A 15,056-nucleotide genomic window follows, 5' to 3' on the forward strand; every position below is an offset into this window, starting at 1 on the left:
GCCATTGGAAGCACTCAGAAGTCCAGAAGCTCTGCCGGAACCAAGCTCTAAAGCCTCCAAGAACTTCAAGAACTTCAACTTCGAATACGAAGAACATTCGAAGGAAAATCATCCAAATCATTCACCTAGATCCAAAGGATTTCTAACAAGCTCATAGCCAGAGATTCATTGTAATTCCGTTTCAACAATCTTCGATCCATCCTTCAACCAAATTGAAGGATACTTTGTGTTCAAGTGAAAATCACATTACCACAAATCCAATTAACAAATCTTTCAAGGAGATCGAATCAGAGGATCACTCTTTTGTAATTACAGAGAATTGTACCACACAATCATCAATACAAATTCATATTTGTACAACTATTTTTACTTGTTTGACTTTATTTCGAACCGAGAAATTTAGTCGTCCACAGGGGAGACTTTTTGTTTTTTAGGAGCTCGTGGAGTTTTTAGATTGTATCTAGGTGCTTCACTTTATATATCATTTTTGGGGATATTCATGTTAGGGGGAGTAACTTTAATTGATATACATGATATATTCATTACTTTGATTGTTTTACATGATATATTCATTAATTCTTGTTGCTTTGTGATTCACTGTTTATTGATTTATATTTATGAGTTGATCATTAATATATGTCTTTATTCTGTATTGTGTGAATCTTATAAGAATGTTATATTTGTTGTTTTACTCTTTTCTGTCACACATGCGTTTATGCGGTTGTTGAGTATTTCAGGAATATACAGGTTGATTCAATTGAGCTGCTGTCTACACTTGCAACTGATGGATAGTAGTTAGGATTGAATTTGAGTTTATGAGCATTATTTTTGTAAAGGGCTATTTACTTGTAAACTTTGAGTTTTTAATTTGTGTTTTGTCACGGATTGCCAAAGGGGGAATTTATTAGATTTTAAAGGTTTAGGAATTTATGTATTTAGAACTCTAATTTGACCATGATCAAAATAATATGTTTAGTCTTGTTTAAGCTTGCTCAAAGTTGATTAATTATTGTAAAGTTGGAATCGAGAGACTGTAGATGCATTGGGGCATTTCGGTTTGGCTCGATCGATCGAAGAATAGACTCGATCAATCGAAAGTCGACCAGATTGCGTTTTCTGCAGTTTTTCCAACTCAGCTCTAACTCATTAAAACGTTTAGGGTTTTATGTTTTTGCCCTAGGTATATAAGGCAAAACCCTAGCCACGTTTTTAGATTTGTTCCAGTTGTATTGTTGCTCATACATTGCTGTTTTATGTAAATCTCTTGTGAGATCTAGAGGAGCTTTTCTTTACACAAAGTTTAGGGTTTTCAAGATAGAGATTACTTCAACATCTTAATGATCAACTAGGTTGCTACCATTAAAGCTTAAAGAATCTCAAGCGTGGGTGCTTGTAGCTGATTGAAGAATTCAAGAAAGAAGGAGTCTGTGGATTCGGAGCTTGCACGGGGTCATGTCAGTAAGTTCTACTGGTAGGTAGCATTAGGAAGTCGAGCGGGGAGCTTGTAAGTCCTTTTGTATAAACTTCGATTCTTTTATAGTGAATTCAGTTTTGCCTTGAGGATAGTTGGGTAAAATCCTCCCCAGGTTTTTTACCGGTTTGGTTTTCCTGGGTGATCATATCTTGTGTTATTTATTATTCCGCTGCTTTATATTCTTGATATGATTGTTTGATTGTTTTAACCTAGAATTGCTTAATTTGACTAAGTAACAACTTGGCTAATTAACTATGCAACTCAATCTGGTTGTGTGTTAAGGGGTCTAAAACCGTACAAGAAATAAGATGCGAAAATTTATTTAAGACACAATAGAATGGATTAGAAAGGTTATACTCCAATTTTCGGGATTTTATTAGCAAAGAACATAAACGAAAGAAATCCATAATTTGATAATTATACATTTTATTAGCTTATTTTAAAAAATAGGGATCAAATAAGATTTTTTTTTTTTTTTTTTGGAAAAAAATATCAAATAAGATTTAATGTCTTTTAATGAGGGGACAACTTTGGGAGTAAATGGAATTTCGCCACGGTTATGTCGCTGAGAAATTATATATCCATAATATTTTTACAATACTTTTATAACAAATCATGAATAGTAAGTTGTTATTAGTTTTAATTTGAACTCACCACTTAAATTATTTTTTTCTCATCAACAATAACTCATAACAATCAACCCCCGTTTAGTATAATAGTTCAAACACATGTTTTCTGTTTTTAAACAACATTACATGTATTTTCATACACTTTTTTACCCACACGTATTTTCAAAAAATATGAAAACTGTTGTTTAAATACACGTACTAAACGGACAAATTTATTGTGAAAATATCATGGACATAGCACTTCTATTGACTTGTTGTCCATTTCTCCCAAGGACGAGCTTTATTAATGAAGAGGAATGTGGGCCGAGTCTTCATGCGATCTTGTTATTGTAATTTTGACATCCTATCAATTTATGTCTCCCGTGGGATTTGGGCCAATGGGCCTTTGGTACAATGGTTTTAAGATCAAGACTGGGATTGATTAAGATACTTGCACTGAAAAAGAAAAGTTCGGTCTCATTTGTTGGTGGGTTTTCAACCATTTAATAATTTCCATTAATGAATGGTCTTGCAACTTGCAAATACAGGAAAAGCAAATTCAGCAAAAAAAAGTTTAGGAAAAGAAATGCATAGTGGGTAAGGCAAGGGTGAGAGTTTTTGAGAGATATATATAGAATTCAAGTATTAGTTTGCTTTGCCGTTTCCTTCATCGTACCTATATCACTTATTTAGCAATATATCCAAGCAAGTTGATTTAAAGTTTGAAAATTTTGGCAGATCTAGTTTGGAAAGTGAAGGAAATTTCTCATTTGAACTTAAGGATCCGTTTGGATTGAGGGGAAAAAAAGGAAAAGTGAAGAAGGAGAAGTGGAAGTGGAGAAGAGTAGAGTAGAGTTAGTTGAAAATATGCTAATATTTGGCCAAATCTACTCTACTCTACTCTACTCCTCCTCCCTTCCCCTTAATCCAAATGAACCATAAGTTTAGGTGCAAATTGAGAGGTTGCTTAGATGAGAGAGTACCGCTATTGTTTTGTTTAAAGTAGAGGGTGCTGCCATTTCATTGTATAGTGAAGATAGAAGATAGTTTAGCAAACAAGAGGTCAATTAAGTATGTATGTAGATCAGTAGATGCAAGTGCAACTCATACACCTTATAGTTCAATTGGCATAATTTGACATTTGCAATGAAAATGTCCAAGATTCAAAATTTCTATTTCCCAACTATCGAATTATCAAAAAGGAAAAAGTAAAAGATGTAGTGCATTGTAGGCTTTTTGTGAAGGTGTCCAAGTTAGCTAATATGGCTGCTAAAATCATGTATGAATTTTTATTTTTTATTTTTTATAATTCGATAGTTGGGATAAGGGAAATTTGAACTCTAAATTGCTACACATCTCTATTAAAATATCAGAACGATGTCAATTAAGTTATAAGGTTTTTGACCATAGATGAATGTTTTGTGGGTGTTAAACTTTGTTTTTGGTTGTGAAAATTTTTTGAGTTCCATATGTACATCGAAGGTTCAAAATATTTAGTTTGGTTTTTCATTTTTTGACAGTGGTCCTAAAATGTTTGCAAGTTGCCTTAGGCTGCATGAAAAGAACATGGGCCAAATCCATACCAATCCGATAAATTTATGGGCCTAGTTCCTAACCACTCACTGCCCATTGAACCGATCCGCTGGTTGAACTCGTTTGCCGTCACTAATATTATACCTTTTAAACCATTTTCTTTCTGGTCAAATGATAATAGATTATTTGGATACCCATCACTTTTCTTTTCCCGATTCATTATTTTTATAATTTAAATATTGATTAGTACTTTAATAGATACACTAAATCCAGATAAAAAAGAATATTAATTTAATAAAAAAATTAAATTACTAAAATTATTTTTATAATAATGTACATGTTTTATATTCAATTCGGTTGATTGAGATTAGAGCACTTTCAACTTCCAAGATTCACATCCTTTTTTAATTTTTCTTTTTTGATATGATGAGGTTGTAAACCTAACACATCAAGACAAACAATCTCGTTGCAAATCTTTTCATAATGAATTAATTAAGATTAACAATATTGTTCAAGGAACTTTTATTTCTAATTAGTGACATATACTAGTATCCTCCAATCAAGTTTATGGCATCGTGTGCTTGTGATTTAGCTCATTTTTGGAATTTGACCATTAGTCTTCACACATGCTACGAAATTTGTTTTGTGCTTCTTGTGATTTAAATTCAATACTATATATTGCTCTTTTCCTGACGTAATCATCACTTTCAAATTGAGTTTATTCAATGGCCTTGTGATTTTTGTGACGACACATAATGGCCATATGGAGTTGTGGACTCCAATCCCTTTAATCAATAGGATTAAAATTATTAGAGAGAGAGAGAGAGAGAGAGAGAGAGAGAGAGGATCTAATCATTTCATTTTCTTATTAATAAGTCATATATGCATCGAATGGATCTTTGAACTTATGACTTCGCCTTTCATTCAAGTATTATAGCAAGAAGTATCATTTGAGTTAAAACTCATTGAGATTTAATAAACTTTGTTATCCTTATTGCTCGTAGGTGTATGCCATATATATACGAAAGTTTACATGGTTCGGCCTAACAACCTATATTCACAGTGTGAAAGTTTTTGAACAGTTACATCTTGATGTTAAACAGTTGTATTACAATGAATTTAATGTAAGGTTTATTTACTAAAAAATAGTCGACTAACCCTTTACCAACCATAAATTAACCTGAGGTTAAGTTATTTATTCTATAAGAACATGGGTCTACAATTGTTTTGGGCCATAATATGTCTAACATAATGGAATGGAAATAATTATTTTTGGGGGCTTTAAGATTTCGGGATATGCATGCTTGAAGTTGAAAGAACTGATTTAATCATCGTATTCCTCTTAACTCATCATCTAAGTTAGAAAAATGAATATAGCTTAACCGAAATATTGTTGTTATCTTCACATGCTCCTCTAAATATGTTTCTTATGGTAAACCCTCTTTAACAACTCTTTCATTGGCATAGGAATCCAAGAAAGCGCAACCTAATTAAATTCCTTAAAAGAGATCATGAAAATGCGTATTGAGAACAATCTTCCAAAATCATTTTAAGTATGGGTACAAGTACAAAAATATGTTCTCGTGACTGCAAATCTAATCTAAGTCTGATATTTGTCTTAGTTAAACAGTTAGTGTAAGGCCAAAAGAAGAAAATCAAGTAGATTTGTGGTTTAATTAGAAAATTTGGTACTGTTGTGTACTTTTTTTTTTTTTTTGAGACCACCTTTTGGTCTTAACATGTACTTTATCATTTCTAATCGAAGCTTCATTGTCTGATATTGAATCCATATTGGTCGCAATCTCAAGAGCACACTTTGGTCATGATGTTAAAGACTAAATCGATATTATTTTTGTTGTGTAAACATATTATGAAAATATATAATATATCTGAAGCTAGCTTTAAGAGTTCCAAAATTGTGACCCCCATCATTTGTGAAGGTTTAGTATGTGCATTCCACATAATTCTATCTTAGAATAAGTTCTTATGCTAACACAAGTAATTGAAACAACACATTTTACTTTAAAGTTACTTTTAAGTTACTGATTGTTCATTTGTTGAAAGTACTATAAAAATAAAAATAAATAAAACAAAGGAAAAAAAAAAAAAAAGACTTTCTTATGTGTAGGATCACCAAAGTAACAGGTCAAAAGGTTGACTTTTATTTTTTTTTGATTGGGGGCTTACCATACGCACTTAAGCGTTGACATGGTAATAATAGCTTTTGAGCTTGATGTAGCATGACCTTTTAATCTTAAAAAACTTGCCCAACTACAGTGGTAGCTCTATAGGAATTTTATCCAGAAGGTTCATTAAGAAATACAAGTTAAAACAAAATTTAATTAAAATAAAACTTGACTATATCGAGTTTCTAACAAAAAAACTCGCAAATGCCTAAAGTTTTACAATTTCTTTTTACGAGTTTTCATATTTTGAATCATTACAAACCCTCTGTATGTCCTAAAAATTAAATTATATAAAGTTATTTTATGTTTATATTATACATGCACACATTCGCATATATCACAACTCACACCAAAAAAAAAAAAATTATTAAAAAAAAATTCATAATCAATATTAAACACACTCACATCTATAATATAAATTTGTAATAAAATAGACACTCGCAACTCACAAATATTCACTTTTTATTCTTAGAGTTAAAGATATCAAGATAGTCAGATAATTAACTGAGATGAGATGAGATTCATGAGAGAGAGATCTATATGATCTGTGTTGTTGTTTGGTTTTAGGATAGGTTGATCTGTGTTGTTTTAGTTTTGAACTAGGTTAGCCTGTGTTATTGTTTAGTTTTGAGTTGGACTTATCTGTGATTAAGGTGTGCAAAATTTAAGTCAGAGTATTCAAAAAAAAAAAAAATTAAATAAAGTAAGCTCATAAAAAAAAATTATATATAATATTTTTATTTTCAAGTCAGGGGGGTTCGTTTGAACCCCTGAACAACACTTAATGCTGCCCCTGCCCAACTACCTAACTGAATTTTAAGAGGCGCTATAGGTAATTTACTTTAGACTCCCCAATTAAATTCAACCCGATGGTCTTGGAAGCTATAACTATACACAAGAAAATGCATTGGTCATTAAACCAATACATCATATGGTTGTGTTGCGTTAGTTAATAATTCACCTGGCTGGATTTCATTAGCATTGAAAGTATTATACTTGAGTTTAATTATAAATATATAAAGCAGTCAATATGGATTTTAACTGAATTTGAGGTCTCAATAATGGTTCATGACATTTGGGGTTTATATATGTTCATGCTTTTAAGTATTATGAGAAAGAAGGATTTGACTTAGAGAAGTAAAGAGAGAAAAATCTCATCTCCCATGCCATAAATTATCTTGTTTGATCAACCTTGCCCACAAATTTTAATTCATTTTGGATTGAAACATCCTTTGTTACAATCAGGGAATTATGTCTTTTAACTTTTAGGATTTATTTACTTTCTGGTTGTTTTACACATATTGTGGGTTCCAGTTAGTTCAACTAGTAAAGTCCTTGATAGTTGAATAAAAGATCTGTGGTTCAATTTCTGCCTACACCAAAAACCAGTTGGTGTCTTGGTCTAATGACAAAGAGTTATCGTCAGGAACGGACGCATTACGTTGAAACTCACACTTGTATTTCTGGCCTAATGGTTGAATAAGAGATCTGTGATTCAATTTCCACCTACACCAAAAACCAGTTGGTGTCTTGGTCTAATGATAAAGAGTTATCATTAGAAACGGACATCATACGTTGAAACTTACACTTGTATTTCCAGAGCACTATAAGCACAGGTATCGTGTGCGAATTTTCTTTTCTTCTATTTAAGAAAGTTATACCATTTGGAGAAATAAGGGAATGTTCGTTTGAGTCCTTCAGATATCCCTTTAGATATGGATAAACTATAATAAGTGTACTAATCCATACCTAAATAGCTGGGTAAAGCCTAAATGTTTCTATTTTGATTTGCTGAATTCATTTCTTAATCTTATCTATGCACAAAAATAATCTCACGATTTTAAACCTAAAGTTAAATAAGTTGGAGATATCTTTTTATATCTTGAAAGCTGTAAAGGAATATTTTATGAAAAAGATATATCTATAAGAGAATAATTCCAATGAAATGAGTGTAAGTCCTTAAGGTTCTGTCAATCAAAATCAAGAGAATTCCTGAAAGAGAACAAAAAATGGACCCAATTTCTATATGGGATTTCGGCCATTCAATGGTTTCCATTCTTATGTAGGATTTTAGTACAAAAAAGAAACCATTACTGTATGTGTTTTGGGACAAGGGTGTAAGAGACACATATTTAGAAGTTAACTATTGGTTTGCATGGCTAGCTGTTTCCCTCTTACAATAACTTATCGTGCTGATTCATCCATATTATAGGCAAGTTGCTCTGAAAATTTGGCAAAATTTTGAGTGTGGAAGAAAAGCATAGAAAAGAAAATTTGGACTTACACTTATGGAAAGGTTATTTTCCTTTCAATATATAGAAAACGGAAAGAACATATATACAAATTAGTAACCTTTAGTAAACTTTTGTTTCGTAAGGCATAGCCGCCAACCAATTATGCAACAACTTGGGATGAGAATGTGAAGAAGAAAAGATGTAGTACACATTAAAGCATCAACTATGACCCTATGCTTTTATCTTTTCCATGCATGAGAGCTCAAAATCTTCGATATTGTTCACTATTTTCTGTGAAGGGAAGCTGGGAACCAAGATGAAAGAACCATATGACTTAGTCAGATTCTACTCACTATAGTGATTGCTGACGTCGTTGATTCGATTCTATCTAAATTATCTGTATGTGTAAGTCATGGATAGGTCATGGGTTTAGTAGATAATCAAGCCCATAAATGAAGAGAATAAAATGTTACGTTAGTTTAGAGATAATTAAATGATTAAAACGTTGCATTTTTTAGCACTTAATTAAATATCAGTTTTGTTACCTAAGTAAGCTTTTTGTATTAATATATTTGAAAAAGATGCATTTAGCATTTCTGAGAAACAATTTTAGTATATTTCTGCCTAATATCTTCTTTTCTTTTTGCTTTATCCTTTCTTTCCATTGTCATCCTAATGCCACTATGACCAAATCTGAAGCACTACCATACTTAAAGTATAGTGGTCACTTAGATCTTAATTCCTTTTTCTTATGGAATGCAGTCATACACTAAGTTTTGTTGTAACGCATTTATTTTTTAAATTCAGTTCACTGGAACCTCGTTTGCCGGAGCCTAGTTTTTTATTGCCTAATTAAGGACTTATTAATGAATTTAATGCGGTACCAACTAAGGAAATAAAAAATGGACCCCATGCGGGCCATGCCAACTACATCGATCTCTTCAATAAATAAAAAAATAATAAATAATCAAAGTTCTTGAAACAGAAGAATAATGTCTTAATTTGTTTGACTAGAAGTAAACTTCAAGTTAGTATAGGCATACATCTGGGAATTTCTAAGTTATTGCGAAGTAGAATGAGCACATTTGGGGGCTGACCCTATTTTTATGGGCTATATCTTTAAAAATGTTTAATAGTTATAGGTAATATATTGGGCACCCTTGGCTATAGTTCCGCCCCTCTATGTATGTGTGTGTGTGTATATATATATATATATATTCTTTGCTCTATTCTATGGACGCCAATGACACATTTCTCCTCTACTTAGAATATACAACCCCATGGTCAGTCCAAGAAAGAAGAGGACAAAGGGCGCCAGGTTGAGAGAAGAAAGGGAAAATCGAAAGGTAAAAGGAGAAAAGAAATAAAATATGTACACTAATGATTGTAAAATAATCATTAATTAATGCAAATGAACACAGTCAACTTAGTCAATCTGCTAGCAGATAGTCACAAATTTTTACTTTACTTTCCAATTTAAATCTACAAACTGAGTCAACCATCTGGTTCCCGAGGGCCAAAACCCGAAGTCCAAACCATGCAGCATATCGAGCTCGTGAACACTGAATACAAAATACGATGCGTGTCGTGGACTTAGGTAGGTCATGCCTAGGGGAATTTAGGTTTTTCCGTTTTCATCTTTGTTTAAGTTTGCATGGGAATGAGACCCAACAAGCCAGATGCCAACGTTTATACGCGTTTATGCAAACTTTTTTTCTGTGGGTAAATAGTCTCTATCTATTTACATAGAAATAGCTTTTAACACTGTGATCGGTGGAGATGTCAACCCACCACTTTTTTCTCCTACCATTTACAATTCGTCACATACAAGTTATGATAAAAATTACGCAAATTTGTTTTTTTTTTTTTTTTGTTAGTGATACAGAAGAAAAGGCAAGTAAATGGAAAACTGATTTTATGAAGTGGATGGGAAGTGGAAACTAAGTCCAATAAATAAATAAAATGTTTTCCACTATTAAATGTTAGACTTATTACAAAAATAAAAAATTCCACACCACAAATAAATAAAACTATGTTAATGGAAACTTTTCTATATATCTTCGCCCTATCTCTTTAGTGATTAAGTATTTTGAAAAGTTATTGACCAATGTTTATTGAATATTAAGTTTTTTTTTATACGACATTTCTTCTCAAATTAATTGTTTTCCCATCACTTTCCCACTAATTAGTTATTTGATTAGATTTTGAATTTGAACATTGTTTTATTTAAAATTAAAAGAAATATTAATGATTTTCTATGAAAATTAAGAGTGCTTAATAAGTCAGAGGGCTTGACAAACCCAATTCACTGGGAATTATGGATTATTTTGAGCAAAAGGGTCGAGGTTAAGCATGATTTTCTAAGTATTAAGCCAATCAGATCATGTCTAATAATCAGACCCTAATTTAAGTCTGACCAACACATGACATGAGCATATTAGTGCAAGTCAAATAATAGAAAATAGTTTTTATTCATTTTTGGGTTGGTGCAATCAAATACCAAAAAATAAAAATAAATTTTCAATTTTGAAAAAACATTTATAAAACAATTTTTTTTTCAAAATATATTTCCATGGAAACCAACAAATGGAGGGTTTCTAAAATACTACTTGTTTGGAAGAGTGGCCGAATTCTTTTACAAGGATTCTTTTACAAGGCCTAGTCAGCCACTTTATCCTTGAAGCCCCTTTTTTCTAAAAACCTCCGTACAAAAGACACAAACACAGGAGTCCAATAAAATATTCTTAACGTCATCAAGAAAAAAAAATTTTCTAAAGTGCACCAAACCAAAGTTCTCTTCCTATATATATTTTGGCCACAGTGAGAGACAGAGACACCCACCAAGAGCCATTTTCTTCCAAGCATCTAGCTTTCTCTTCACCCTCGCTTTAGGTACTTACAATACAAAACCACCTCAAAAAGTTTAGCTTTGGGCTTTTTGACTTGGTAATTAACCTTTGCATCAGTTAATGCAAAGTAGCTTTAGTTCCACCAACTCTATTATAGCTATGGAGATTGAGTCAGCAACACAAGAGAAGGCTGGGCCTTTAGCCCTTGCTTGGGACTGGGTTAAGGCTCTGCCTTTGAATTTCAAGAACATCGCTGTAAACCTTGTAAGGACAACAAAGAAGCTAGGACAAGACGACCCAAGACGAGTCATGCACTCACTAAAAGTAGGACTGGCTCTCACACTGGTGTCCTTGTTATACTACTGGAGACCTCTATATAATGGTTTTGGGGTTTCAGGAGTGTGGGCTGTGCTAACAGTGGTAGTTGTCTTTGAATTCACTGTTGGTAAGCTATTTAAGTCACTAGCAAGATTAACCAAACCATCATATACATGGTTAAATATCTAAGCAAAAATTAATGTACATATTTATTTTTGTTCCTTTCCAGGTGCTACCCTCAGCAAAGGTTTGAATAGAGCGTGTGCAACATTATCCGCTGGTGCTCTAGGGTGTGGAGCTCACCACTTAGCACGTCTCTTCGGAGCAAAAGGAGAGCCCATTGTCCTTGGCCTCCTTGTCTTTTTACTAAGTAAGTTTTATAAAGTTAAGTGTACTCCTAACATAAAAAAATAAGTAAAATTTATAGTAGTTTTAACATTTTTTCCTATAAAGAAATATCATAGAAGGACAGTTTGGACTCTAATATTTATTTCAATACTAAATATTTGTGAAATCCCAAGTTTCCCATTCTTTCATATTCTTTAGCAACAGAAAAGAAGTACAAAATAAAGCATTTTTCTGAGGTTGGTTTATTTATGCAAGTTGTTTTGGTGTGTGCAGCTGCAGCTTCATCATTCATACGATTCATTCCACGGATTAAGGCAAGATATGATTACGGGGTCTTGATTTTTATATTGACATTTAGCTTGGTATCAGTCACGGGTTATCGGGTTGACAAAATTTTAGAGCTGGCAAATGATAGACTCACAACAATTGGAATAGGTGGAGCGACCTGCATAATTGTATCCTTATGTGTTTGCCCAGTATGGGCTGGTGAAGACCTTCACAAGTTGGTTGCTTCCAATATAGAAAAGCTTGCAAGCTATCTAGAAGGTACACAACTATACAGTAAGGGCTTGTTAGTTAATGCTGTTCTAGTAACGTTATTTGTATTTTTTTGAAATACGTGTGAGTAAAAAATTATGTAAAAATATGTGTGATGTTGTTTAAATACTGAAAACTGTTGTTTAAAATGCAGTATCCAACACCCTCTAAGTTTCGGTGATATATAGAATTTCATAAGATTTTTCACAACAATTAATAAACTAAAGTATTGTGATTTGTGTACATTAATTAAAAGTAATATCAGTGATAAGTGCACATACTGTAAAAGCGATATTATACAAATCATAACTTGCATCACCTCAATAAATTGTGAAACTTTATAGGTCTCTAACATTGTTCATAACTAAATTTACCCAAATTTCCCCTCTTTCATTAAACTTTACTGTTTGATCTTGAAATGATACTAACAAGTAGAGAGACATTGACAGGTTTTGGAGGTGAATATTTTCCTGATCCTGAGGATCATGAAGGGAATCTTATGGCCTCAAAAGGTGACAAGGCACTTCTTCAAGGGTATAAAAGTGTCCTTAATTCAAAAAATACTGAAGAATCCTTGGTGAGTGAAGCCCCTTTAGCATTTTCTGTCTCCTCCACTAATCTTATACCTTTATGAAATGCCACTTGCATCTCCACTTTTTGCTGAGCTTTTCGCTCTTACTTTACTACCATGTTTTTTAAGCCAGAATGATGATTAGTGATCCTATGACACACTATCTGCAGGCAAATTTTGCAAGATGGGAGCCAGGACATGGCTGTTTTCAATTTCGTCATCCATGGAAACAATATTTGAAGATTGGAGTTCTTGCTAGGCAATGTGCTTATCGGATTGATCCTCTTAATGGCTACATCAACTCTGATTTACAGGTACATCATCATGATTCGTTCTACGTACATCACCAAGTGAAAAACCATATACCTAACTTTTGTCCCCAAAGAAATGGATAAAAATCTTCTATATATCCTACTGTTTTTTTTTTTAATTTTTTTTTTTTAATCTTTGGTTGCTTTAGTGGAGCATAAAATAAAATACTATAAGAGTGAGACAAAAGAGTTTTATTCGAAATAAATTTACCTAGTAGAAACACACATGAAAACTTTTTATTTTTACTATTTGAATCACTAACGAAAGACTATGATTAATTTACTAAACAAAATTATAAAATTTAAAATTTGTGGGCTTTACTAATTTATAATACTTCTGCAGGCAGCAATGGAATTTAGAAATAAAATTGGAAAACCAAGCAAAAAGATGTGCTCAGAAGCCAGCAAGGCACTAAAAGCATTAGCATTATCAATCAAAACAATGACAGACCCTTCAGCAGCCAAATCCCACGTTGAAAATTCTAAAACTGCCATTGATGAACTCAAATTGGTTCTCAAAGCTGTCTCACTAGAGAATGCAGACCTCCTAGCAATTATACCAATTGCATCAGTTGCTTCAATACTAACAGAAATTACAAAATGTGTGGAGAATATCTATGAATCAGTCCATGAGCTTTCTTGCCTAGCAGAATTCAAGAGTATTAGTGTTGAATCCGCTGCATCACTAGAGAAACCACAAGCACAACTACTAGTACTTCATTGCGGAAGCATTAAACCTGCTTTGGACGGTGACAATGACCATGTTATAATCACAGTGCAAGTGACAAACGAGGAGTATTCTTTACAAACTGAATTTTCTCAGCCACCAAAGCCAGGGCAATCATGACTTGGAATTGTAAATATTTGTTAATGAGTAGCCCAGTTACATTTATGTGAAATGTTAACAAATGCCCTAAAATTGTGTAAATATATGGTTTAGGAACCTTTTTTAGAAACATTCTATGAAAAAATTATAAACAATTGATTGTGTTAATAGCTTTTTATATTTCTCATAAAAATTGTGTTAAAATTTTCTTAATATGGTTTATTAGCAATTGCTCTAAAGACATCCATTAACAATTTAACATGACTCTATATTTATTGTTAAACTTAATTGTACTTCACCTTTTGGGTAAAACGATCTCTAATCTAATATTTTTCTCACAAATTGTTGAGAACTACTAAAGAGGGAATTAGAAATTACACATGCATGTTAGCAAATCTTTCCCTTTGTATGTATTCCTTTCTTTTGCAACAAAGTTGTTTTCAAATTTGAATTTGCCACTTATGTTTGTCTTGTATAACTTATATAACTTTAAATGATAAAAAAAGAACTAATTGTTGGACCGGGAATAAAATATGCACAAGCACAGCATAAAGAATGATAAAAATAAAATAAGTTAAAAACCAACAACAACAAAAACAATGTGAGATGGAATTATATATAACTTCCATTACCAACGAAAAGACAATGACAGGTGACCCAGATCATGTTTAAACGGACTTAATTAATTATTATATGCCAGTTTTCCAGATATATATGCAGGGTATCTTGATGGTTTATTTAGCCAAACACAAAAAAAAAAAAAAAAAAAAAAAAAAAAAAAAGGTATCTTGATAGTAATTAGTAATTACTGGGGTGGAGCTATGTACAAGGATGGGGTTTGGAATTTTTTTACTATATATATATAATTATTTTAATGTTTTCAAAATTTAGTATATAAAAATAAGAGTTGGCCTCCTCAAATATTTGAATTAGTCTGATAATTGGTCTAGTAGTTATAGAGATATAACTTTATTTTTCACAATTCTATTTTTATTGTAAAATGTGTTCTTATATTTGTTAAATATTTGATAAAGTTTTGCACCAAATATATTTGAATCTATCTTTTTCAACCCCTTATGTGACAATTTAAAGTCATTGACTCATTATAAAAAATCGTGTCACTAAAACTACACATAAAGTGTCTCTTTAATTGCCACATAATAGGTTGGAGCAAGATAACCTCAAATATGTTTAAAGTCTAACTTATTCCTCCAAGTTTTGTATCATTTATAGTTTCGAAAATTTCATTAATTCAATTGAA

At 32.1% G+C, this 15,056-nt stretch overlaps 1 protein-coding gene across 1 annotated transcript; it reads left to right on the forward strand.

Moving 5' to 3' along the window:
- Positions 1 to 10,876: 10,876 nt before the first annotated feature.
- On the forward strand, positions 10,877 to 13,950 carry LOC112031714 (aluminum-activated malate transporter 8). The gene is made up of 6 exons (XM_024064421.2): positions 10,877 to 11,329; positions 11,432 to 11,572; positions 11,824 to 12,096; positions 12,537 to 12,664; positions 12,829 to 12,972; positions 13,313 to 13,950. Exons 1-6 carry the CDS (start codon positions 11,005 to 11,007, stop codon positions 13,814 to 13,816), a joined length of 1,515 nt encoding a protein of 504 aa, XP_023920189.2. The 5' UTR covers positions 10,877 to 11,004; the 3' UTR covers positions 13,817 to 13,950.
- Positions 13,951 to 15,056: the final 1,106 nt, after the last annotated feature.

This window comes from Quercus suber, unplaced genomic scaffold (assembly GCF_002906115.3).
Source record: "Quercus suber isolate HL8 unplaced genomic scaffold, Cork oak 2.0 scaffold_303, whole genome shotgun sequence".
NCBI classification, from domain to species: Eukaryota; Viridiplantae; Streptophyta; class Magnoliopsida; order Fagales; family Fagaceae; genus Quercus; species Quercus suber.

Bases quoted from the DNA above. Each gene is read 5' to 3' on its own strand.
- LOC112031714 (XM_024064421.2), top strand. From the start codon at position 11,005: ATGCAAAGTAGCTTTAGTTCCACCAACTCTATTATAGCTATGGAGATT. The intron at 12,665-12,828 runs GTGAGTGAAGCC...CACTATCTGCAG, and splicing joins AAAATACTGAAGAATCCTTG to GCAAATTTTGCAAGATGGGA. The intron at 12,973-13,312 runs GTACATCATCAT...ATACTTCTGCAG, and splicing joins ACATCAACTCTGATTTACAG to GCAGCAATGGAATTTAGAAA.